This window comes from Hemicordylus capensis, chromosome 5, assembly GCF_027244095.1.
Source record: "Hemicordylus capensis ecotype Gifberg chromosome 5, rHemCap1.1.pri, whole genome shotgun sequence".
Lineage (NCBI taxonomy): Eukaryota > Metazoa > Chordata > Lepidosauria > Squamata > Cordylidae > Hemicordylus > Hemicordylus capensis.
In genome coordinates, this window is record NC_069661.1 from 134868718 (window position 1) to 134894333 (window position 25616).

A 25616-nucleotide genomic window follows, 5' to 3' on the forward strand; every position below is an offset into this window, starting at 1 on the left:
ATATTTTCTATTTTCTATTGAAAAATACAGACTACACACATTATATATATTACCAAAGTGGCATAGAATCCAATTCCATGCAGTTGAGTGCCTGCCACTACATTGGAATCTATAGTTAGTTACTTCCAGTGCAGTCACATCCCCTCCCTGGCAGCCAGCACTTCTGCTGTTGGATGGAATGATATGTTTACAGATATTACCAGAGTAATGTGGAACATGTTGGAATTTTACTGTGTAACTAAGCACTGTCTCTCTTCTTGCCTAAGGCATACTTACCTCTGTGTATGTGTCTATGTTGGCTCCTTAGGGTGGAGTCAGTCCTATTAATTGGTTGATTTATCAGTTTGGTTGGTTTTGCTCTCCCACTCTTACAGAAGTGACTGTTACCTTGTTAACTAGTGTTAAGAAATAATTAAGAAATAATAAGTAGTTAAGATGTTTCTGCAACTAAAGTTAAGCCTCTTGTTTAATTCCTTATAAATCAAGGAATCATTCTGCAACAGAACTGATTCACATGTACTGCTTCAGTTGCCTATCATAGACTCAAATTCACAATGTCTGAACATTTTAAGCATTATGGATTTAATACTGAAACCAGTGGAGGGAAGATGAATTAAAAAGATTTACTGTGACATTTTAGCAAGCAGTGTCCACAGGCACGGAGCCAGCCAAGCGGCAGCCTGTGTCCAGCCCCACTCGGCGGCCCCTTCCGAAATGCCCGTGCGCGTGATGTCACGTGAACGGGGCATGGCTCGGGCTCCATAGGAGCCCACAGCGAACTCCCCCCCTCCCACGCCCGGGCCGCCGAGAGCCCGGGCAAACTTTTTGCCAAGTATTTCAGGCAGCTCCGACTGCCTAATAGAACGTTTTTCCCTTCCTCTCCCTCTCTGGAGGGAGAGAGGGGGGGAAACGTCCTATTAGGCAGCCGACCCTGCCTGAAATGATGCTCCGAGAGCTCGTCTGGGCTCTCGGCAGCCCAGGCCACGCCCCCTTGCACATGACAAAGTCACATGACAAGGGTGTGTGGCCTGGGTTGCCGAGAGCCTGAACGAGCCCTCAGAGCATCATTTCAGGCAGGGTCGGCTGCCTAAGAGGATGTTTTCCCCTCTCTCTCCCTCCAGAGAGGGAGAGGAAGGGGAAAACGTTCTATTAGGCAGTCGGAGCTGCCTGAAATACTTGGCAAAAAGTTTGCCTGGGCTCTCGGCGGCCCGGGCGTGGGAGGGGGGGAGTTCGCTGTGGGCTCCTATGGAGCCCGAGCCACACAGGGCGGGGCTCTCTCGGCGGCTTCTCGCCATTGGCGGCTTGGGTTCTTTGAACCCTTTCGCCCAATGGTGGCTCCGCCCCTGAGTGTCCATCAAACTACTTGCAAAATTGATGTAGTATAGAGCTTAAGAACATTAGCCATGAGCTAGAAAGTTCCCAATTCAAATTTCTCCTGGATGGCCTTAGCAAACACTGAGGCTCTTCTCATGGGCAGCAAAGTCTGGGCTAGGGCAGCTAAGCCCTTGCTTTGGTCCCTATGAGAACCCATGGGAGCTGACCGGCTCCCAGTGGTGCCTTGGTGGCAAACCCACCTAAAGAGCCTGCCTTTTAAATGGGGTTAAGGGAGCAAGCACTCCCTTAGCCTCATTTACTTGATTGTGTGTCAGCACCAGCGGGCGGGGCAGCGGCAGACTGTCAGCACACAATGTGCGTGTCTAGACAGTCCTTGGTGATTGTCTGCGAAGAAGGTGGGCTTTTGCAGCCTGCTCGCTGGTGCCGCCCCACTCCACCCGATTGTGAGAATGACCTCACTGTTTCTTAGCTTAAACACTGCCCCCCATCCCACATGTAATAACAATAGAATAATGATGGTCCTCCCTTGCTCAGTTGTTTTAAAGATTATTAAAATAATGTACTATATGTAAAACCTTGTATTGTGTATTATTTTTTCTTTTTGTCCATTTTATACTCAGGAACTTACATCTCCTCGCCTCATCAAAAGTCACCTACCATATCGTTTTTTGCCTTCAGATCTACACAGTGGTGATTCCAAGGTAAGAATTACATTAGCTTTGCTTTATTTATGGTCTGCATGTTTTTTGAAATAGGGAATTTAAAAAAATTGCTAAAAGAGATGGTTATTTTTATGTTCTTAGGTAATATATATGGCTCGCAATCCCAAAGACCTGGTAGTATCTTATTACCAGTTTCACCGCTCCCTACGAACCATGAGCTACAGAGGAACATTTCAAGAGTTCTGTCGAAGATTTATAAATGACAAGTGTAAGAGACTTTAACCCTTTCTCCATGGCAGTACTTTAAATGTTTTAATTCTGTTTTGCATCACTTATTAGTAACCAGGTAGTAATGCTTTTAAAGTCTCGATTCAGATAGTTACCCATTGCTGTCAGTCTTTATTTGGTGGAGATGCAGGCAGGTTCTCTCCCCTCTTTCATATACTAGGGTGTTGAGATAGATGCTCTATGAAGAAATCCCTGTGCATGAGAGCTCAAACTAGATTCTTCTTCTTAAAAAGTGGGCAGGGGGAGAGAGTACAAACTAGGACCATTATTTCCAGTGCATGGTGGAAGGGAGGGGCACCTGCCCACTTTGCCACATTAAGCTGATGCCTGTGGACCAAAGGCCAGTGGACCAAAGTGGTGTGTTTCAGGCCATTAATTTCAGCAGGATTAAGCACACTTAATTTTGTTGCAATGTGGTCTCATTTGAGAGGCACAATGCACCAGCTTGGTCTGGATTTATTCTGCTGTAGCTCACCTTAAGTGGTGCAGTGGGGAATTGCTTGACTAACAAGCAGAATGTTGCCATTTCGAATCCCTGCTGGTATGTTTCCCAGACTATGGGAACTGTTCCCAGGCTATACTCCAGGTGTGGCTGCACCATTGTTTAGTGTAAGGGCATTATAATACTAGCCATTTTATTTTCAACCCCCTTCCTAATGTTTCCCAGACTATGGGAAACACCTATATCAGGCAGCAGCGATATAGGAAGATGCTGAAAGGCATCTCATACTGCACGGGCGGAGGCGATAGTAAACCCCTCTTGTGTTCTACCAAAGACAACCACAGAGCTCTGTGGGCTCCAGGAGTCGAAACTGACTTGACAGCACACTTTACCTTACATTAGTTTAGCCATGGAGCTCCATCACTTGTGTATTAACGATGATGAATCTCAGTCCATCATATGTATTTGTTAGTAAAATAAATTTCTAGGCCGGTGTTAAGCAGCCTTTTGGAACTTCCAAAGGATTCTCTATTACCCTTGGTTCCCTTCAGCTGCACTTTGAGGGGACCTGCTGTGCTTTGAGGTGAGCCTTTCAGATTCTCTAAATTTTACTTTGGCCATTGCTCGTTCCCCAACTCACCCCCACCCTTAAAGCTCTTATGATGAGCACAGGCCAGGAGAAAGGCTTCTATCCTTCTGCTTCACTTTCCACTGTAAGGAAGCATGCAACCGTCTTCTGTGGCTTGGCTTTTTAAAGGATGTTTTTTCCTCTTTTTCATTGGAACCACGAATGACATGGGTGCTCTTAGGCTTTGTAGTCTTCCCCCCACCCCCTCACCCCCTGTACTGGAGCTCATCAGTATGGGGATTAGTCACTAAGCATGCTCGAGACAGGCCGGAAAGAATCAAATGGTAGTTCCTCTCGCCAGAGGGCACCATCCCCAGTTCCGGTCCTGTCTGCTCTAGGCTCATACGCTGAGAGTGTTTGCTCTGTTGGAACTTGACTTTTTTCCTATCAGAACTTTTTCCTAATCTCTGACTGCAAGTGTGCAAGGGCAGGAAGGAAACTGCCTTAGGCTATTTCTTTTATTTTATAAACATCCAAATTAGTTTTTTATTTTATAGATTTGGCTGATTGGCAAATTTACTTTCATTTTTACTGTTTCTTTTTCGGGCTTAACTGGGCATGCTATCTCCGTGATGGAGCTTGCCCGCACCAAGGAGCTTCTTGGAGGATCTCTCTCGGAGGGGTCTTTTGCCCCTGATCAGATAAGAGAACCGATGCAGCCTTTACTGTCCACATTGGCAGCCCTCTTTTCGGCCATAGCCATTCCTGCCCCGGTGGAGGCACCTGTGCCGATCCTCCTCGTGTCACCTTGCAAGGTGGCCAAGAGGAGTAGGCACAATAAGGAGGGGAATGGTGGCAAGTTCAAAAAGCCTAAAAAGCTTTCGGATTTGGTGCGCCTCAGTCAGCTGCTGCTCATACAAGCTGTTTGCAAACAGTCCAAAATGCACAGTAAGGAGCAGAGGGCTAAGAAGGGGAAGGACGACCAACTCCCGGTGGGTGATTCATTGGTGTCTGTGAGTACTTTCTCTGTGGTTGTTGCTGAGGGGGAACTGGCTGGTCTGTGTAGTCCCCCCACACACCATCCCAACCGGCCGACAAAGAGTGGAGCACCTAAGGAGCCTGTGGGCTCAGAGGAACAGGGGGATGCCACTCAGGACAATGCTGCACAGACCGCACAGGCCGGGGGGCCTTCAGGTAATCCCTCTCCCCCTTCCATGGAACTGACCCCCCCTTCCCTCCCAATGTGGCTACATGGCTGAAGGATTTCTTTGCCAGGGAGTGCCTGCCTCTTATTGCCCAACCCCAATTACAGGCTCCTCCAACTCCCTCACAATCTTCCCACCTCCCCCCCCTGAGGCCTCTGGCTGTCCCAGTCGGCCTTTGTGGCCTAACAGATAGTTCTCATCTTCCCCAGATTCCATCCCTAGGAGGGAGGCGATACCCCTAATGGAGCATGGGCATTTTGCCCCTAAGCCACCTAGGCTTAGACACAAGAGGCGGCTTCCAAAGTCATCGTCTGCCTCAGACACTGAGCAGAGGCCTACCAAATACCCTAGAGAACTCAGGGTACCTTCCCAACCAGCTGTCCCAGCAGGCCCAGTGTTGCCATCTAAAGTCAGTCTACTCCTAGCCTCCCTGCTCAGCCCCTCCCATTCCCCTCATTCAGCCTGCTCCTGAATCAGACCCTGAGTCACACATGCCTTTGCATAAGAACTCTGATAGAGAAGAGGGTGAGCTTTCAGAGGATGACACCACTCCTGTGGCACCCATTTGCACGTGCCTTTTTTTTACATCTTCTGATTTTGATGTCCTCTTATTCAAAGCTAAGCGGGCAATTAATGACGTATCTCCAGCAGATATAGCGCCACCTTCAGAATTAGATCAGAATGTATTCCCTTCCTCTTCAGATCTTTCAACTTCTGTGCCTTTTCCAACTTTGTTTAAACAGGTGAGGCTGGCAGAATGGCAAAACCTAGCATCCTGCAGGCCCTTTGGATCCTAGCCTAGGAAACACTATATCTTATCTCCTGAGGTAACTTCTTTGCTTTACCTCAAAGGTAAAGGCTGGATCCACACATTTTCCAGATGGTACCTGGACTCTTCTAAATATTGAGAGTCAGGAACAGCTAAGGTCTGCAGAGGACAAAAAGTGTGATGTGTTGCCAAAAAAGGCCCATGAGGCCTCTTCCACAGTGATTAGGGCAGCCACTGCTAACTCCATTTTTGCCAGGGCTTCCATTTTATGGGCTAAGCATCTGGCACCTTTAGTGCCTCCAAGAAATTCCAAATTAAGACAGGGATTAATAAAATGGCTAAGGCTGCAGCCTTCATGGCTGACTCCAACTGTGTACAACAGGCCTCGAGAGCCTTGGTCTCTGGGGTAGTTTTGCTCAGGTCACTATAGCTCAAGGGGTGGCAAGTTGATTCTAAATCTAAGATCGCATTAACAGCCTCCTCTTACATGGGTACTAACCTTTTTGGCCCTTCCTTAGACCCGGTTCCGGTGGAGACCAAGGATAAAAAGAAGGCTATGCCTACCACCAGAAAAGACTACCACAGGGGTTTTCGCAACCCAGGCAGCTCCTTTCATACCCAAAGACAATTTTACAACTCACCTTCCTTTTGCACAGGAGATGTCTGGCAAACCAACTTCAGAGGTGCTGGTAGGTACCTAGTGGAGGCCATGAGGCAGGGGGTCTTCCAGACCACAGGGCAATAGAGCCCCTCACATGACTGCTCACTATAATAAACAACAATGACTACCTGCCCATAGGGGTCAGGCTTCAGCACTTCGCCCTCACGTGGCTGTCCACAACCCGGGATCGATGGGTATCGGACACGGTATCCAATAGCTATTCCCTGGATCTGTCTCTCATTCCTCGCTATTTCTTCTTTGTTACCCCCCACTCCTGGTGGATAGAAAAACATCTCCTGATGACAGAGGCGATCCAACATCTTCTTCAGACTCAGGCGATCAAGCCCATTCCTTGGATGCTAGGATGTTCAGGCATTTACTCGCTACTATTCCTAGGTCCCAAGAAGGACAGGTCCTGGAGGGCGGTTCTAAATCTCAGATGTCTCAACAGGTTCATCAAGAAGAGGAAATTCAGAATGGAGACCCTACAGTCCATCAAGCAGGCAGTTCTTGAGAACGACATCCTCGCGTTGGTGGATCCTTCAGAAGCATACCTCCATATCCCTATCCTTCTGGATCACAGGAAATTCCTCCACTTCTTCTACAACAACCGCCATTATCAATATCAGGCTCTCCTGTTCAGCCTAGCCTTGGCCCCATGGGTATTCACGAAGATTATGGCAGCCCTCACAGCCCACCTCCGCCTCCAGAGGGTGTGCATCTATCCGTGTCTAGATGACCTTCTTATCAGGACTTCATCCTTCCCAGTGGCTCAAGACCACATGCAGCTCACCCTGAAGTGTCTCAAGGATCATGGCTTCATTGTGAATCTGGACAAAAGTCACCTACTCCCCTCACAGTCGCGTCAACACTTAGGGGTGGTGTTTCACACCATTTCAGCGATGGTGACACTTCCTACGGAAAGAAAGACCAAGATAACATCTGCCATTTCTCCCCTACTTCAGGCCACGTCAGTGGACCTGATGCTGTTAACCCAGATTCTAGGGCTGATGGTCACTGCCATGGAATGTACCCCCTGGGCCAGGTGGCATTCCCTGCCCCTTCAATGGCTTCTCCTTCCATTCCAGGAAGCCATTATGGCGGTGACTCATATCCCAGTACCCCTCTTAAGCTGGGTCAATAATTCCTTCCTTTGGTGCATCTCCATGGCACTAGAGAAGAGTCTGCCGTTCACTGAACCATAGAGGATCCTGATCACGGGCTGGGGAGCAGTCTGCAAGGATAGCCCAGCACAAGTATTCTGGTCAGCATCAGAAAGGAAGTGGAACATCAACCGAATGGAGCTTAGGGCAGCCAGACTAGCCCTTCTACATTTTCAGAATTTGATCCAGGGCAAACATGTCCTCAGGACAGACAATACCACTACTAAGGCCCATATCAGTTGCCAGGGGGGCACTCATTCCAAGGGCCTAATGAAGGAATCTGACCTCCTCTTCGCCTGAGCTGAAAGACATCTCCTGTTCTTAACCGCAGAACATTTAAGCGGAGTGGACAACTGGCAACAGATTGGCTAAGCTGTCAATCAGTTGATCCCTCGGAATGGAGATTACATTCTCAGGTCTCAGAGCGTCTGGGCACTCCTCTAGTAGATCTCTTCGCATCTCCTCTCAATACCCAAGTGCCAAGATTCATCTCACGGTTCCTGACCCAGCAGGTGGAAGCCACGGACGCTCTCATATCGCCATGGCCCAAGGGGTTGCGTTAAACATCCCCCCCATCTATTCTTCCAAAGGTTGTCAGGAAGCTGTGTCTACAGAGAATGGAGATTATACTCATTGCCCCCCACTGGTCAAGACGGGCGTGGTTCATGGATTTAGTCAACATGTTGGTCTCCCCTCCACTTTGGTCTCCACTTTGCCCGGACCTTCTGTTGCAAGTGCCCATTCTTCACCCAGGTGGCTCCAACTTTGTGCCTGGAGATTGAGCACAACAAGCTAGGCAGTGAAGGATATTCGCACCTGGTTCTGGACACCATGCTAGCCTCTCACTGCCCGGCTACTCATCTCACTGCCCGGCTACTCAGGCCACGTGGGCAGCATTCTCCAGATGGGCCCATAGGAAAAGCATCAACCCCATTGCTGCAGGGGTTCCTGAAGTCCTGGCTTTCCTCCAATCCGGTCTGGAGTTACATTTAAAACCATCCACCTGGAAGAAGCAAGTCTCCACCTTGGCTTCGGTTCTGGATATCTAAGATCTGGGAAAGCAGTCTTTGCACCCGCACATATCTCATTTTCCCAGGGGAGCTTCCAATTTGGCTCCTCTGCTGGTGCCTCATTTCCCCTCATAGAGACTCAACAAGGTGCTGAATCCCCTTACCTTAATACCCTTTGAGCCCCTGAGTTCCATCCCTCTGAAAATTCTATCATATAAGACCCTTTTCCTGATGGCCATCACATCAGCCCACAGAGTTTCAGAACTAGAGGCTCTCTCGGTCTTCAAAGAACTGTGCGTCTTCCAGCCTGATGAGGCTATTCTGCAATTGGACGCTACCTTTTTGCTGAAGGTTAATACAGTTTTTCATCGCTCCCAGGATGTCGTCCTGCCCTCCTTCTGCCCCAACCCTTCTCATTGCAAAGAAAAGCTCTAGCATAAGCTAGATGTCTGTCGTGCCTTGCGTTCCTACATCTGACACACTAAGGATACCAGGCGGTCGGATGCTCTTTTTGTGTTGTTTCTATAGCATAAACTAGGCCAGAAGGTGTCAAAATCCTCTTTGGTGGCCTGGATTAGAGTGTGCATTAAACTCACATATGAGTCTCAGAACTTGCCCCCACAGGCAGGTATTATAGCCCACTCCACCCGTAACACTGTGGCATCCGCAGCTTTCTCTACCCAAGCTCCGCTGGTGGATATTTGCAGGGCAGCAACGTGGAGCTAGGCCACTCCCTTTATTCGCCACTATAAGAGTCCCTCATTTGCTTCTTCTCAGGCGGCTTTTGGCCATAGGGTTCTACAACAGGTGGTCTAAAACATCCTCTCCCACCCTGGCCTTTGGGGATACTGCTTGGGCATGTGCCATACTGATGAGCTCCAGTACAAGGGGAAAAGGAACATTGGTCTTACCTGTGAAGGGTTCTTTTTCCCTGTAACCGGAGCTCATCAGGCCCTCCCAGATGTTTTTTTCGGGGTACCCTGACTATTCATCCTTGTAAATAGTTGGAAGGGCTAGCTCGTTTTGGGGAGGTGGCAGTTTTCCAGGGTTATAGTTCTTTTCTATTCTGCCATCTCTGTCTCTTTGCCTTCCTTTTTTCCTGCCTTTTTCCTCATTAGTTGCAGGAGTTGTTGCTTGACACCTTTGTGTTTGAGTTGGTATTTTCTAGCAAGGCCACAACCTGCTTCACCACTCTTCACTTCAGTCCCATAAGAACAGCCCTGCTGGATCAGGCCCAAGGCCCATCTAGTCCAGCATCCTGTTTTGCACAGTGGCCCACCAGATGCTGCTGGAAGACACAGGCAGGAGTTGAGGGCATGCCATCCCCAGAACTGGGGGATGGCGCCCTCTGGTGAAAGGAACTACCCTTTGATTATTTCCAGCCTGTTTTGAGCATTCTCAGTGATTCCCATACTGATGAGCTCCAGTTACAGGGAAAAAGAACCCTTCACAGGTAAGACCAATGTTCCTTTCTGCGACCGAAAAGACTACAAAGCTCAGGAGCATTCACGTCATTCCCGAGACTCCACGGGGAAAGTTAAAAATATGTTCGTTTAAAAGTCAAGCCACTCAAAGAGGCTCTCTAATGCTTGGAGAGTGAAGAAGGAGAAAACAAGCTTTTCTCCTGGCCTGTGCCAGTTCTAATAAATAGTTTTAGGGTGTGGGGAGGTAAGGGGTGGGGTAGAAGAGATGTTTGGAGGGACTAAAGGGTTTGGTCCGGTTTGCTTCACATTGACCCCACTTTGGCCTCCTCAGGGCTGAATGGGGCCAAAACAAGCCAAGCCTGAACAGGCCCTTGAAGCTTAGCAAAGCCTTAAAAATCAAGATTTTGGAATACACACAGACACACAAAAACCCCTAACCGGAAACCGCTTTTTGGGACTCCTAGAAGCTAGTCTCACGAGCAAGCAAAACTGGGTGAAGGGAGCCAAGAGTGCTCACTTGTGAAAACCAGCAGGCTCGAGTGTGATCCCAGAGGCTATAGGGTGGCAAGTCCGCCTATGTAGCCACACCCTTAAACCTCATTTTCCGGATTGTGTGTCAGACATGGCTGCTTGTAGTCATGGTGAGCACATTGGGGGAAGGGGATCCGCGGAGCTTGTGTGTGTGCACGTTGCATGCGCTTCACGTCTCCGTGACGTGCGCACGTATGTGTGGCCCCACGGGCGTGCATGTCACAGAGACATGAAGCGCGTGTGACGTGCACACGTGCAAAAGGCTTCCTGAAGCCTTTTGCAGCCAGGTGGGGAAAGGGGCGGCAGGGAGGTATCCTGCCGCCCCGATTACTAACGAGAATATATGCGCCGGAGCGGGGGAAGCGGTGGGAGGGGTAAGTAAACTCTCTCCCGCCCTTAAAGGAACCTCACCCCAATCCATCTGAACCCCGAACCACCCATGTCCGGACCAGTCCGGAGGCCTGTAGAATGGCCTCTGGACCGGTCCGGGCACATCACTATTCACTTGTGCAGTGAATTACTGGGGCTCCGGGGTGGGGAGTGTGCTGCACAGTTGTGTTTTCTTTCACCGAACCCCTGGAGTTGCCAGGCGAGGCATGGCGAGGTGTGGGCAGCCAGCAGGAGAGCCACCACTTGTCTGGGCGAGTGATCCGCCTGCCCAGTGACAGGTAAGTGATAGTCTGCAGTGAGGGTATGTCAGAGCTGCTCTCCCCACAAACCTGCTCTCGGCGCTTCATACTGTTTGTGTGAAGCTCTTCCTAGAGTTCTTCTGCTTAGGACAATTCATTCATTTCAGTAAAGAGCCTTTATCTGCATACACAGAAGAATGTGTGCACAGATCAGTCCCTCCATTGGAATTAACTTCTTCATACACAGGAGTTGATGTGTATGTCTGAGTACCCATGGGATTCCGATGAGTAAATAAAGAAAAATGAATTAATTGAAAACCCTGAAATTGCATGAGGAGAAAGAGTAAGGCAGAGGAGATAAAATTTAGCCCCAGATGAGTCAAAGATAGGACTGTCATGTGCATTTGCTAATCATACAGTGTTACCACATTTGCTTAGACATGTGACTGTTATCACATTCTATAATTATGCTTTTAAATTATGTGGGCAAATTAACTAGAATTGGGTGCAAATGTGCAAACAGTCATAATACATTGTGGATAGTTGGTGTGGGTAAAGGCAGGTCAGAGTTAGGGTACCCACAAGAGAGTAATGTAGTCAAGACCAGGTTTCTTCGGAAACAAGGAAAACGTTTATTAAGCACTGTGGCACACAAGTAAAAGCAGAAGTTGGCTGTCTCCTGGGGGACTAAAGGCAGAGTCCTACAAGATGCTGGTCCTCCATAAGCAGAGCACAGGAATCCAAGAAATGCAAGCTTGCAAGGATCCTGTCATAGATGGGAGGGGGAGGGAGATAGGGTGAACTGGTTCCCCACGCTGATGGTCAAACCAGTTCTGCACAGCCCTATCTCAGAAAATCAATTTGGGATGTACTTTAGTTTCTGAAAAGTGAGGAAGGTATGCTGACTTTCAGTGCTCCCTGGATACATCTGCGACTCTCATTGTTCCCAGATGTAAGCCCTGTCTAGAGCAGGAAAGCCAAATCTGTGTCAATACCCTTATTAATGATGGTGATGACGACGACGACTAATATTTATATACTGGTTTTCAATAAGTTCTCAAAGCGGTATTCTCTGTCTTTTGTTTATGGCCAGTTCTCTGGGGCACCAGAAAGACCCAGTCATTCTAATCATGTCCCCATGCTCAGAGGCCAATCATGGTTACAATGGGGGGTCATGTAGAGAGAAATTGGGGTTTTGGCTGACTTCCTTCAACAGCAGCTAAAACATGGCTACTTCTCATCTTTGAGGTGATGTTTTATAGATGATTGCTTCATCAATAATATTATTTCTGGTCAGATATGGAAGGATATGGCAGATGGTCAGATATGGAAGGATGGAAGCCTTATTCCACAGATGGACAACCATTTTGGAAGGATGTTATAAGTTCACAGTATTACAGTCCTCTCTAATATGCTCTATAGTACATGTATGACATATTCCTTGATGTGGTTTTGCCTCTAGTCTACTGAGTTGGGGAGCAAGCAGCTCTTTAGCGTGAGAGAGACAGATGAGAATGGAGGCCTGACTTTATGCCCAAAGGCCCTCCAGATCCTAAATTATTCTATCTATCTATCTATCTATCTATCTATCTATCTATCTATCTATCTATCTATCTATCCCGCTCTTCCTCCAAGGAGCCCTGAATACTTACTTAAGTTTTTCCTCACAACAGCTCTGTGGAGTGCTACAATCCTCACACTACTTTAATAAAAAACAGAAATCTTGAGGCAGTTTATGCAACACAAGCAAATTTGCACATTTAGTTGACTTCATTCTTTAAATTGTGTGTATAGTTTCTGGTCTTCTGACAGAGGATATGTAGATTTTTTGATTTTTTAAAAAATGTTCTCACGCCAGACAAGAAAAATTCATTCCAATTATATTTATCTTGTAGGGATTGTACATGTTCCTCATTTCCGTAATGGTCTTTGTTCAGAATACATCAACCATATTTAGGATAAAGCCATCAAAATTAAACGCACGTATTGATTTTTACATCCTCTGATTCATAGTGATAATTTCCCTTGTATATTAGTCATCATGTTTCCTGTTTTTACAGTAGGATATGGTTCATGGTTTGAGCACGTGCAGGAATTTTGGCAACATCACATGGATTCCAATGTACTGTTTCTCAAGTATGAAGATATGCACAAGGTAAAACCAAACATTGAAAAAGATTTCCTCCACTTTTCTCTGGAATGTTCCTCTTTTCCTCTGTAGCAGAGTTGACCAGAATTGGGGATGCTCACACAGATTTTACTGTGCACACTCATTTTTGTTTTATCTGTTATTGTTTGGTGATGTTTTATGACTTGCAATATTTTTTTATAAGCTACGACTGGACTGAGGCAAGCTATTAAACCATACATTAATCAAATGAACAAAATAAAGGATAACACAAACATGCTTGGAGTAGAGCTTTTTCAAGTAGTGATGCCGGAACAGTGGAACTCCCTCATGTGAGAGACCAGCTATGCGATATGTTTGTTAAAATTTGGATTCTTAAATAAGATCATAGAATAATAAAATGTTAGAGTGGGAGGAACCTTGGAGGTCGTCTTCTAGTCCACCCCCCTGCTTAGTGAGGAAATTGTGACAGCATCCTTGATAGATCACCTTCTGGCCTCTGATTTCCAGCAATGCCTTTGTTTTGTCTCACTTTTAACTGCAGCTTTTTAGCCTCTAACATTTATCAAAGTATTTCTCACTGCTCAAGTCACTTCATTATTCCAGTGGCTTCTGCTGTGTTTCCATTTTAATCTTCTGCTGCTTATGATGATATGTTGAGGCTCTACACATGATCAATGTGTAGAGACTCATGGGGTTCGGCGGGGAGAGTGGACTTAGTCTGCTTTCCTTGCACATGAGCAGTCGCTTGTTGCTGGGCAGCCAGATCAGCTGCCCAGACGAGCAGCAGCTTCGTTTGGGTGCTCCTGCGCTCGGCTGCAGCTCGCCAGGGAGCTAAGGGGGTAGGGGAATGTTGCCATGTGGTGCCCCAGCCCCCAGAGCCCCAAGAAGGCATTGTGCTAGTGTGTCTGGGGTCCCCCCTCCCCGCCACCCCTAGTGTGTCAGCTGCAGCTGCTGACACATGATTGCAAAAACAAGGTTGACGGAGCACTCACTCCGTTAACCTAGTTTAAGGGGAAGGGGTTGTTATGCGGGCTACCTGCTGTGGAAGCACCAGGCTTGCCCACGAGTCTGGTGGTTCTGATGATCATTGGAAACCAGGCTGGGCTCCCTTAGTGTGATTAGAATAGTGATTAGAATAGCCAGTGATTAGAATAGCCTCACTATTTTTTTTATTTTTTTATTTACAGGTGTAAATGTATTTGCAGGGATTCCTCTGTATTTGCAGGGATTCCATTATCAGTGGTTACTGCAGAAACTACAAATACAGAGTCATTAACTCTATGGGATTGTGGGGTTAGGTTTCTGGAGGCCTGAAAAGCTTGTAGAAAACAGCAAAAAATGGTCAAAAGGGGTGAAATAAAGTGCCATACTATACTCTGCGGGCCTCCAGTGATCCAGAAGTGCCCTCCAGAAGTCCAAATTCTTCAATTTTAAAAAAGGAAAAAAATGGTTTTCTACACTAAACAAGCCACGAAATGGCTCTGTTTGACAAAATGGTGGATATTTGACAAAATATCCCTGATACATGGATTTAACCCCTTCCCCACCCTTTTTTCGTGTGTATGCCAAGGTCGGGTGTCAGTTCCCTGACCATGGATACACAAAACTGCCCATGTTGGATCCGTGGGTAACAAGGTTGCCCTGTATATCCCATTCTTCCTCCAAGGAGCCGAATGGAGCCAATATTTATCCTCACAACAACCCTGTGAGGCAGGTTAGGCTGAGAGATATGTGACTGGCCCAGTGTCACCCAGTGAGTTTCATATCTGAATGGGGATTTGAATTTGCGTCCCTGGTCCTAGTCCAACATACATTTGCCTTAGGACCAATTTATAAAAACTAATGTATGAAATAAAGCAAAATCGGCTTGGATCCAAAGAACCATGAGCAGAAAGAGAAAATGACTTAGTGCTTTTCTGTGCACTCTTGCAAATGTGTTAGTGGGAGATTTCTCGCAGTGCAATTCCGTTGTTGTTAATAACGTTTCTATACCACCCAAAACTTGTGTCTCTGGGCAGTTTACAATTAAAATCATTGAAAACATCAAATCAATTAATTAAAATCATTGAAAATATTTAAAACCCAATATTAAAAATATTAAAACCTATAAACCTAATTAAAAGCCTGGGTGAATAAATGTGTCTTCAGTGTCTTTTAAAAAGTTACCAGAGATGGGGAGGCTCTTATTTCAATAGGGAGCACATTCCAAAGTCCAGGGGCAGCAACGGAGAAGGCCTGCTCCCGAGTAGCTGCTAAATTTGTTGGCGGCAACCGCAGACGAACCTCTCCAGATGATCTTAACAGGCGGTGGGGCTCATGGCGAAGAAGATGTTCTACACCCATGGCCTATGCTGTTTAGAGCTTTATAGGTAATAACCAGCACCTTGTATTTTGCCCAGAAACGTATCAGCAGCCAGTGTAGTTCGTTCAACACAGGAATAATATGGCTTTTCCTAGATGACTCAGAGACGAACCTGGCTGCCGCATTCTGAACCAACTGTTCAAAACAACCACTGTTTTGAGGTTGTTAATCTCAAGAAACGGATGCAGTTAGCGTATCAGCCAAAGCTGATAAAAAGCACAGGCAGGCATTTAGGGAGGTTATGCCTTCTCCCAATGATGTTGACATGGACAAATAGATTTGTGTGTCATCAGCATATTGATAGCACCCTGCACCAAATCTCCTGATGATCTCTCCCAGCGGTTTCATGTAGATATTAAACAACATCAGAGACGATATGGAGCCCCGAGGGACACTATAGGAAGTTCAGATTTTGAAGAACAACAGTCTCCAAGGGACACTATCTGGAATCTGCCCGTGAGGTAGGAGCGGAATCACTGCAAAGCAGTGCCTCCCACCCTCAGTCCCTTCAGACATTCCAGAAAGATACTATGAACAATAGTATCGAAAGCCACCAAGAGATCCAAAAGGACCAACAGAGTCACACTCCCTCTGTCAATTCCCAATTGGAGATAATCCATCAGGCCGAACAAGGCAGTGTCCACCCCATAGCCCACCCGAAAGCCAGTTTGAAATGGGTCTAGATCAGTGATTCTCAAACTTGGGTCCTCAGGTGTTATTGGACTTCAACTCCCATAATCCCCAACCAAAGGCCACTGAGGCTGGGGATTATGGGAGTTGAAGTCCAATAACACCTGAGGACCCAATTTTGAGAATCCCTGGTCTAGATGATCAGTTTCTTCCAAGACCGCCTGGAGCTGGGAGGCCACCACCCTCTCAATCACCTTGCACAGCTATGGAAGGTTGGAGACAGGCCTGTAATTGCTTAACTCTGTGGGATCCAAAGTGTAGCTGGGTTGGCACTAAATATGCCAAATAAGGAAGATATAGACTAGGCCTGTACAACATGAGGGCCGAAGGCTGGATTTGGCCCTCTGGGACTTTTTTGCAGGCCCCCATATTCTGCAGCAACAGTTGGAGCCATACTCTTGTTCCTTTCTCCAAGGCAGGGGGCATCCTCTCTGGAAATTGCCTTACAACACCATCCTATACATGTTTACTCAGAAAACATGTTTACACCCCACAGTGTACTCGGTAAGACTTACTCCCAAGTAAGGATGCCTAGGATTGGAGGCTGAAAGTAACAACACTGATTGAGCAGAGACAGGGCCTATTTTCCAGCCACTATCATTGGTTAAAATTGGGTGGGGGTGGGGGTGGGGGGATTCACAAGTAGGTGAATCCCCCAAGATCTTGAACTCTAGATTTGAAGTTGAAGTAGCTAACACTTGCGTTCATTACTATTGTTAACTAATTTGAATATAATAATGCACTGAAAATGGAACTCAGCCCCTACACACTAATTCATGGTTGGTTCTGGCCCACTGAGGCATTGGAGTTGTGCACCCCTGATATAGACTGTAGCATATAAACTCCAGTGGGCCAGAAGCTGGAAATGGTCCTTCTATGAGCAGAAGAGGCCTTCCTCTAACAAAACTGACCTGGACTTTAGCTCCAAGTCATAGCTTTACAATGCTACACTTTAAGACTCTTGGTTGGTAGTAAACCAGTATTTAAAGCAAGCACATAGAATCAGTTCAGATGTCACACAGAACCTTGGTTGACTTCATGTAAGCTATGCTGCTTTTATCATATGAACCCACACCATGGCACCCAGTCTGGTTCATCTAACCAAGATCTTGAACTCTAGATTTGAAGTTGATTTGTGTACCAAAATTAAGCCTAACCTTAATTTCGCATAATATCTGAACACCCCCCCCCCCAATAAATTGTGGTTTGTTTCTTTGATTCCTCCCATTAAGAGCTGCCACTCATAAAGATGGTAGTCCAGAGCAACCATGAAATATGGCTGCTCTAGGCCGCAAGCATCTCTCACTGGTATCAGTTTGAAGTTTCCTCTAGTCTGCCTAGCAACTTCTTGCATAATCTTTTCACTCTTTTCCTAGAAACAAAGTTGCTGACAAGATTCACCTTTCATTTTAAATTGAGAGGCTTTTAGCAGAGATAACTAAAGACTACCCTGCCCTCCCACCTTCATTCCCACAAGAACTGAGTCCAGCAGCAGCTCATTGACACAGGGACAATAATTTAGCACAGGCTGTGCTGAAATCCCTTTCCTAACCCAGACTTTCTCTACCTTATCTCTTGTATTCTGTTGTTTTCTTGTAAGAGTTAAGCTTAAATACCCATGTGGGGGTAAATTTTTTGATGGATAGCCCAGTGGGAGTGCTTCACCTTACAAATGGAGACTTGTGAGGTGTTTGCAGAAGGGAACACCATAGACGTTTTGCTTAGCTTGGAAGTACACCGCTGACAAAATCCAAAAGAACATAAAGTATGCTCATTCATGGCTCAACAGCCACCATGTAGCACAACTTTCCAGCTATGCTTTCCCTTTCCCTCCCAAAGCTCTAACACTTCACAGTAGTCCTTTTAGTAACAATGCATCCATAGAACATTTTCTTGCTTCTACTTGCACCCCATTACTCTATCTTTTCTGTGTGGCCTGCCAGACAGTCTACCAGTATGCAATTACTGTCAGGTTGTTGTTCTTCTGCCTTCTAAAAACACTCCCCCCACCCCCCTTTTTTGCATATTCCTTCCCACCATTTAAACTCAGATTCATAGTTCACTAGTTTTGATTCACTGATTCATAGTTAATCCTGTTCTTCTGTTAGTTCACTTCCCCTTCTGACTTTTTTCAGTGTTTCTCATCTCTTGCAATAGACATTAGCACTGCTTTCTGCTTGTCTAGAAGTGGGAAGGAAATGATTAATGCTGCTGGTGCAAGACTGCCGCTGGGAGATGGGAAGATTAGTGCTTTATCCATTCCTTTATTTTCTGTAGAGAGCTGAGAGCATCCAGACAACTCTGAAAGTGGGCAGAAAGAGCCAAAGGAGCTAATTCTAGGCGAGCTTGCCCCCTTTGAAATTCAGACCAATGTTTGGGAAGTGTATGATGGAGTGAGGGCTTGTCAGGAGCAGGGCAGAGCAAGGCAGCCTGGGATTCCATATTGACCCTTCATGGGAGATGAAGAGAGGGGGTAGGCGACTTACAAACCATGGCTAAGAGAAACAAGCTGAGATTGGTGATGATTGGCAGCACCATTCTCAGAGGCTCCATTCTGTAGAGCTTCCATTCTGCAGAGCATCATTCTGCAGGGAGAACGGGCTTAGCCCATTTTCCCTCCAGGTGAGCAGGGAGCTTGCCCTGGGTGGACGGATCGGCCACCCACACGACTACCGGCTCTGTCATGGAGCCGGTAAGGGCTAAGTAAGCGCTCAGCCCCCGGAAGTCCCAGGATGTCCTGTGTGAGTGTGCGGGACATTCTGAGGAGACCCCTGAGGCTGGGAGGCTTTCTGTTGCCGCCCAGTCAGGGGTCTATTCGTGAGTCACCACAGCGTGGAGTCGCGCCATGGTGACTCACAATCAGTAAAACGGGGTTAGTGGAGCGCTCTGCTAACCTTGTTTAAGGGGAGGGGTTCTTAGGCGGGCTATCTACTGTTGAACCACTGGGCTCACCCGCGAGCCCAGTGGTTCTCACAATGGGGGAAAACCGAGCTGGGTTCCCTTAGCTCAGTTCCCCCCCACCCATCACGAGAATAGCCTCTCAGTTTATTGTGTAAACCTTAGTTGAACTTAACTGAGGTTCCACATGACATCTGAACCAACCCATAGACTGGGTTCAGATGTACCAATGGACCCGCATTTCCACACACCCTCCTCCCCACTCTCTCCCATCTGTGTTCGAACATAGGGGAGAGGGGCCTCTCAGCAGCCAGTGAGACTGCAGAAAGGCAGGGGAGCTGGCTGTGCAGACCCAATCAGGCTGGGGTGAAGGAAGAGCTTCCTCCCTCCCTTGGGTCCTGTCAGGCCCAAACTACAGTGTCAACATTTGAATTTAGCGCTAGCACTGCAAAACAGGGGCAGCAAAATTCCACTCTGACCAGGCATGGAGGGAGGCCGGCAGTGGCCCATGTTTGGCCGCCATGGAGGCCCCCTGGCCCCGCCCCCCACATCTGATGTCAGATGCAGGGTGCCAGCTAGCCACGCCCCCAAGTCGGATGTCAGGCACAGAGCATGGTGTCTCTCCCTAATGGGGCCACACGGCCCCATTTGGAAGGGAGATCGGCCCACGCTGCATTGGGCAGTGTGGGCCAGAGCAACTCTCCCTGCCTTTAAAGGCAGGGAGAACTGTTCCGGCCATGCTGCCAACGCAGCACGGGCCAATCTCCCTCGCAAACAGGGCTGTGTTGCCCCATTTGGGAGGGAGATTGGCCATGCTGCATTGGCAGCGAGGCCAGGAGCAGCTCTCCCTGCCTTTAAAGGGCAGGTAGAGTCACTCTGGCCATGCTGCCAATGCAGTGTGGGCTGATTTTGGTCGCAAACAGGGCTGCACGGCCCCGTTTGGGAGCAAAATAATGCCCACCCGCGTCTGACATCAAACACGGGGGATGTGTCTGGGGCCCCTGGGGATGGCAGCTTGGGTTCCTTGAACCTGTTTACCCAATGGTGGCTCTGCCCCTGACTCTGACCGAAGGTTCAGTTTGGCAAGGGGATCCACAAGTCCCTTTTTTGCCCTTACCTCTAGTTTGCTGAGTGTGGAAACCGGAGGACTTCTGGTTTCCTGTTTCGACTGAACTTGGCCATAATGTTTGACTCAGATCTAGCTTTACTCACATATGGCAGTGAACCGTCGTGCATGCAGTTCCCACCATTTCAAAGTACTATTCAGAAACCAGAGCTGTGTGCATGGAGCCCCCTGCTCAGATTATTGGTGACAGCACTATCATTTGTTTGGGGTCTATGGAGGCACTAAATCCCCTTGCTTCTCCTTCCAGCCTCAAACAGATGACCAGTGCTATTGCTGATGTGAGTATGGTTGTGCATACAGCATTGGCTGATGACTGGGGCTTTTTAGTGGTGGGATCCACACATGTATTTCTACTTTGTGCAGATGCCTAGCCTGATCAAGGCATCTATAAGCTAGTTTGTTATTGTTCTGCTGCACTGGCTATCTAATTACAGGCTATTTGCAAGAAATTCTAAATCTGGTAACTTCTGCCATTCAACCACCTGAATTAGGAAACAAAAAAACAAGTTCAGAATATTAGTCTGAAGCTGCTACTCTCAACCCTGTAAACAAAGTGTTGACTCTTTGCTCTTTCTAACTTTCCCCCTCTCTCTGTCTCTCTTTTTATATGCACATATACCCAATCTTTTTTCACAGGACCTTGCAACTATGGTTGAACAACTGGCGAGATTCCTGGGTGTCTCTTATGACAAAGCACAGTTAGAATCCATGGTGGAACATTGTCACCAGCTCATCGACCAGTGCTGCAATGCAGAAGCTCTTCCAATTGGCAGGGGTATGTGTATGCAAAACATATCCCAAACATTTGTAAATACCAAATGAAGGAAATGTAAACCTCATGGGTCTTTGGGCAATCAGTGATAATGTTTTCCAGATATGGAGGATGTGATGGAAGTGTTACAACCCTCAGATGGTTACTCTGGAGACAAAGGCCAATCTACCAGCTCAGAAGCATGTAGTGCAACTCTTGCAGATGGGGGAGGGGGCTGCATATTTGAATGCTCCTCGGCATAAAAAATTCCCTGATTATGAATGTGTCAAGATGATTCTGTATCATGCTCACTTTCCACAAGCAGATTTTTCTGCTCTTGTTTTTTTTCGCATTGGGACACATTTAAACTTGTGAACCATGAAAATATGTACCATGTGTTTCTTCTGATTGTGTAGATAAACTCAAGGTAATCTGGCTTTGAGTTACAGTCACTTTCAGTATGTGGAGCCCTGGCTGGGACAAAAGTGCCTGGTTGGAAGGGCTGCAGAGAGGTAAGCCATGGGTGGGGAGAGGTTCAGCTCTCTTCATCTTTGCAAGCTTTTTGCTTTTAAAATTTCATCTTCCACACCTTGCACTCCATGAGTGAAACGATTCTCTCTTTAAACATATAGAACTGCCACCAACATCACTGTTCACATTTTCCCACAAAATCCTGCAAAAACAATACTCACTATGCTCTCATTTCTGGTAGAATGTGTGCAACATGGCTAACAATGGTTTTATGCCATTTTTAGCAGCTGTCTCTAGCTAAGTTATTTGTCTCTAGTTAAGTTATTAGAAAAAACAACAATGCAAAATTTGGGGTTTTAAAAACTTCCATCTTGTTGTTAATCCAAAACTACTTCACAGTAGACAGTGTTCTCCTGCTCATCCCCCACTGTAAGAAAGCTGACAGGAAAACTGTCCTTGCTTTCCACAATTCCCATTCAGTCTACATTTCTGAACAGTCTAATTACACAGCAGTGAAGTGTATCAGGGCATGGCATGCTTTATTCCTGCAAGTTACTTTTCTTAATGTGGCATCTGGGAAAAGCTGGTTGTCTTAGGAAGCATATGTATTGCTAGAGGAATTATCCTGTGAGTTGGCCCTCTTCTAGCACCCTTCATCATTCTCATCCTGACTCTAGAAAGGAGATTTTATGGTGCACTCCAGTAAAGACTGATGGCAGTACCATCCAGAGTTTGTCCTAAGCTCAGGGAGAAAGGTTATCAGATGCTCCTCTTAGGAAGCTTGCCTCTCTTCTGTCAGGGAATATAGATTTAGAGAATGCTCAAAATAGAGAAGAGACTATAGAAGATGTTAGAGTCACATGACAAGCACCAGAACAACATGGGACATCTTTGCTGGTACCAGACACTCCATCCTCCCCATCTTGATTTGAGTCTCAAAGACCAAGGCAAAGTGTGGCAAGCATTCCTCTCAGGCCTCTAACAGGCCTGGGCCCATCCCTTGCATATCTGCCTCCCTCCACCAATGGCCTCGGTAGCCCCAAACAGCAGCAGTGGTTGACTGGGCCCTTCCTTGCTGCCAATAGGCATTGCGATAGTCACTTGTTCCCCTCAGGCCGCCAACAGGCTCAGGCCCATCCCTCACCCTTCCTTCTTTCTCTTTTCCCCTCCCTTTTAGCAATAGCACTTACATTTATATACCGCTCTATAGCTGGAAGCTCTCTAAGCGGTTTACAATGATTTAGCATATTGCCCCCAAACATTCTGGGTACTCATTTTACCGACCTCGGAAGGATGGAAGGCTGAGTCAACCTTGAGCCCCTGGTCAGGATCAAACTTGCAACCTTCTGGTTACAGGGTGGCAGTTTTACCACTGCGCCACCAGGGGCTCTCTCTCTCTCTTCCACTCACTCTTCCCCTCTGTCTTTCTTCCACTCCCTCCTTTTTTCTTTCTTTCTTTCGTCCTTCCTGAGTTAACAGATCTTGTTCATCTTGTTTCCTCATCTAATTCACACAATGACAGTCTCCTCCTGAAGGGGCTCTTTGTTCCCTCACGACCCCTCTCTTCGCAGACTCCTGCCCACTATCCTTTTATATAGTTAGTGCCTATGGAGGTGGCGGCGGTAGCGAGGAAGGGCCTGGTCAACCGCTGCTGCTGCTCCTATGGGGAGGAGCAGGAGTGGGGTGAGGGTGCAGGTGGGGCGGTCTCTGGGGATAGGGGTCTGCAGCTTGGCCAATAGGAACCACAGTGCTGCAGCTGCGACCAAGAGGGGTGAGGGGGTTGGAGTAAAGGGATGGAGGAGTGACCAAGAGGGGTGAGGGGGTGGAAGCAATGGGATGGAGGAGGAAGAGCAGGAGTGTGGCTCAGGTGAGGGTGGAGAGATCTCTGAGGTGGCGGGTACTGTGGCAGAGCAATCAAGCACTAGTGCGCAGATGCTCTGTGTGGGTTAAACTAGTTATTATTTCAGCTTTGGGGTGCATTTTGTATGCGACTAATGATTAGTCACGCAATCCCGCGATCAAGCCTGCCGTCCGGGAAAATTCCAGTGGAAAGTATTTTAGAAAACCTTACTTGGGAGACAAAGGCACTAAGAGGTCAGTGCAGAACTTGCTGAGTCATACACAAAGAAGTTAGAACAGGAAGGAGAACAGAAACTCCTAGGAGAACAGAAACTCCAACCAATCCAGAGGAAACTATAGTGCCCCTTTTGACTTTATAGTAGATTGCATACAAACTATACAGCAATCTAAGCTGCAGCTGTTGCATATCCCAACAGGGACAGAAGGATTGTGGTGTTAATATGGCAGCCTGTGATACTTGAGGGCTCAGGGTGAGAACTGAAATTTACCACTAGTGGTGGCAGTAGCTGATTAACATCTCAAAACCTCAAGGTGAGACACTGCATACTGTCTACCCTCCAAATGAGTTCCATTCTCCTAGACGTTTTTCTCCCAGCATATCTGATCAAATTTGTCACCATTGCCTGCTTTATATCCATGCATTTCTTTTGTTTTTGTTTTGTTTTACTCTCCAGCATTTGTAGTAAATTGTTTTCTTCAGAATACAACTCAAATGTCAAATGTCTTTTTCTCATTTTTTTAAAAAAGAGATGTAAAGTTCTGTAGCCAGCATCTGCATAATGAAATTTGTTTATAACTATGTTTAATTTGTCATCAGTTACATTTACATTATTATTTTACTTTATGTTGGTTTTCTTTATTTTTTCTTTTCTTTTTAGCTCATTGATCTTTATGCAGAAGATAATCCTCAGTTGCTGTGAAAGCAAGCCATTGGCTAGTTTATGCTTACGTTTGCTTCATGTCCCTTCACAAATCACATAGTTTCATGAATCAAATCATGAACCCAGGTGGGTGACTCTTTGACCAGATATCCATGTAAATGGTTAAAAAAGAATGTTTGTAAAAAATCCTACTACTTACTGTTCACAGAGCACAGTGATAGGCAACTTCTTCTGGCAAGTGCACTGCAAGTCATGGCCAAAGACATAGACTACAACTCTGTTTGGGCATTCTTTTCAAAAGGCTATTCACGAGTACAGCCATTGCAAAGTACACTGCAAGTCCTGCCTTGGTGTGTCACTCATCCTGCAGCCAACTCTCTTCACAGTTTTATTACTGTTTGAAGAGACAAAAGCTGTAGCCATGATAGTGGGCATTTCCGAGATTGGAAGGCCTGGGCACCCAAACCTGCTGATCATGGAAATGCCCGCCAACAGGGTTACAGCATTTGCCTCTTCAGTGAAGAGAGTGGGTGGCAAGATGAATGTACACTGGAGCAGGACTTCCAGCATACCTTGTGATGGCTGTATTCAGGTACAGATTTTAAAAAGAACATCTGAATTAGGGATGTGAGAAACGATTTGTGTACAAAATGATTTGTACCCGAATCTGGCTGATTTGAGTGATTTGTAAACAAAACAAATCACCTCTGTCCTCAGTTGCCCAGATTTGGGTACAAAACAAATCACCCCAGATTCGGACCCAAAAAATTCAAGAGATTCAGACCTCCATTTTGTGGCCAAAGTCTGTTGGGTAGTAGTGGAAGTTACCCCCCCCCCCAATTTCAAAGAAATTGGGCAAAGGGGTGATTTTAAAAGAATACTAGCTGACCCTGCACAGAGCATCCGTGCAGTTGTGCACTGAGCCTGTGGCATCCCCCCCGCAGCTCTATCGCTCGCTCTCCCCCCCCCCCACAGCTCACCTTCACCTGAGCCCAGCTCTGACTCCTCCCCCCAGGAGCAGCAGCAGTGGTTGACTGGGCCCTTCCTCGCTGCTGCCACTACCGTGGCTGCTCGTTCCCCTCAAGCCGCTGACAGGCCCAGGCCCATCCCTTGCCTGCCTGCCTCCCTTGACAATGACCTCGGTAGCCCCAAACAGCAGCGGTGGTTGACTGGGCCCTTCCTCGCTGCTGCCACTACCGTGGCTGCTCGTTCCCCTCAAGCCGCTGACAGGCCCAGGCCCATCCCTTGCCTGCCTGCCTCCCTTGACAATGACCTCGGTAGCCCCAAACAGCAGCGGTGGTTGACTGGGCCTTTCCTTGCTGCCAGTGCTGCCATGGCCGCTCATTCCCCTCAGGCTGCTGACAGGCTCAGGCCTGTCCCTTGCCCTTCCTTCTGTCTCTCTTCCCCCTCCCTTCTTTTTCTCTTTCTCTCTCCTCCACTCGCTGTTCCCCACTCTTTCTTCCCCCTCCTTTCATGTTTTTTCTCTCCCTCCCTCCCTCCGTGAGTTAACAGATTTTGTTCATCTTGTTTCCTCATCTAATTCACACAATGGCATCCTCCTTCTCCTGAAGGGGCTCTTTCCTCCCTCATGACTCGTCTTTTTGCAGACCCCTGCCTGCTATCCATATATAGATATAGATATAGATATAGATATAGATGTTCCCCTCTCCTCTATAATCAAGAACATCTTCCAACCAGTAACAGTTGCATTCCAACTGACCTTAATCATCACAGGCTCCTCCTCCTTATCTGCATAGGG

At 47.1% G+C, this 25616-nt stretch overlaps 1 protein-coding gene across 2 annotated transcripts in view; it reads left to right on the forward strand.

Moving 5' to 3' along the window:
* The window catches only part of SULT4A1 (sulfotransferase family 4A member 1), a 60378-nt gene that overhangs the window by 23422 nt on the left and 11340 nt on the right, over positions 1 to 25616 (forward strand). The window contains exons 3-7 of one of the 2 annotated variants that reach the window (XM_053255965.1): positions 1956 to 2036; positions 2139 to 2265; positions 12748 to 12842; positions 20531 to 20669; positions 23855 to 24007. In XM_053255965.1, coding sequence (XP_053111940.1) covers positions 1956 to 2036; positions 2139 to 2265; positions 12748 to 12842; positions 20531 to 20669; positions 23855 to 23862 — 450 coding nt within the window. In that variant the 3' untranslated portion in view covers positions 23863 to 24007. Of the gene's footprint in view, positions 1 to 1955; positions 2037 to 2138; positions 2266 to 12747; positions 12843 to 20530; positions 20670 to 23854; positions 24008 to 25616 lie in introns of those variants that run through there. The other variant, XM_053255964.1, reaches the window with a different exon arrangement.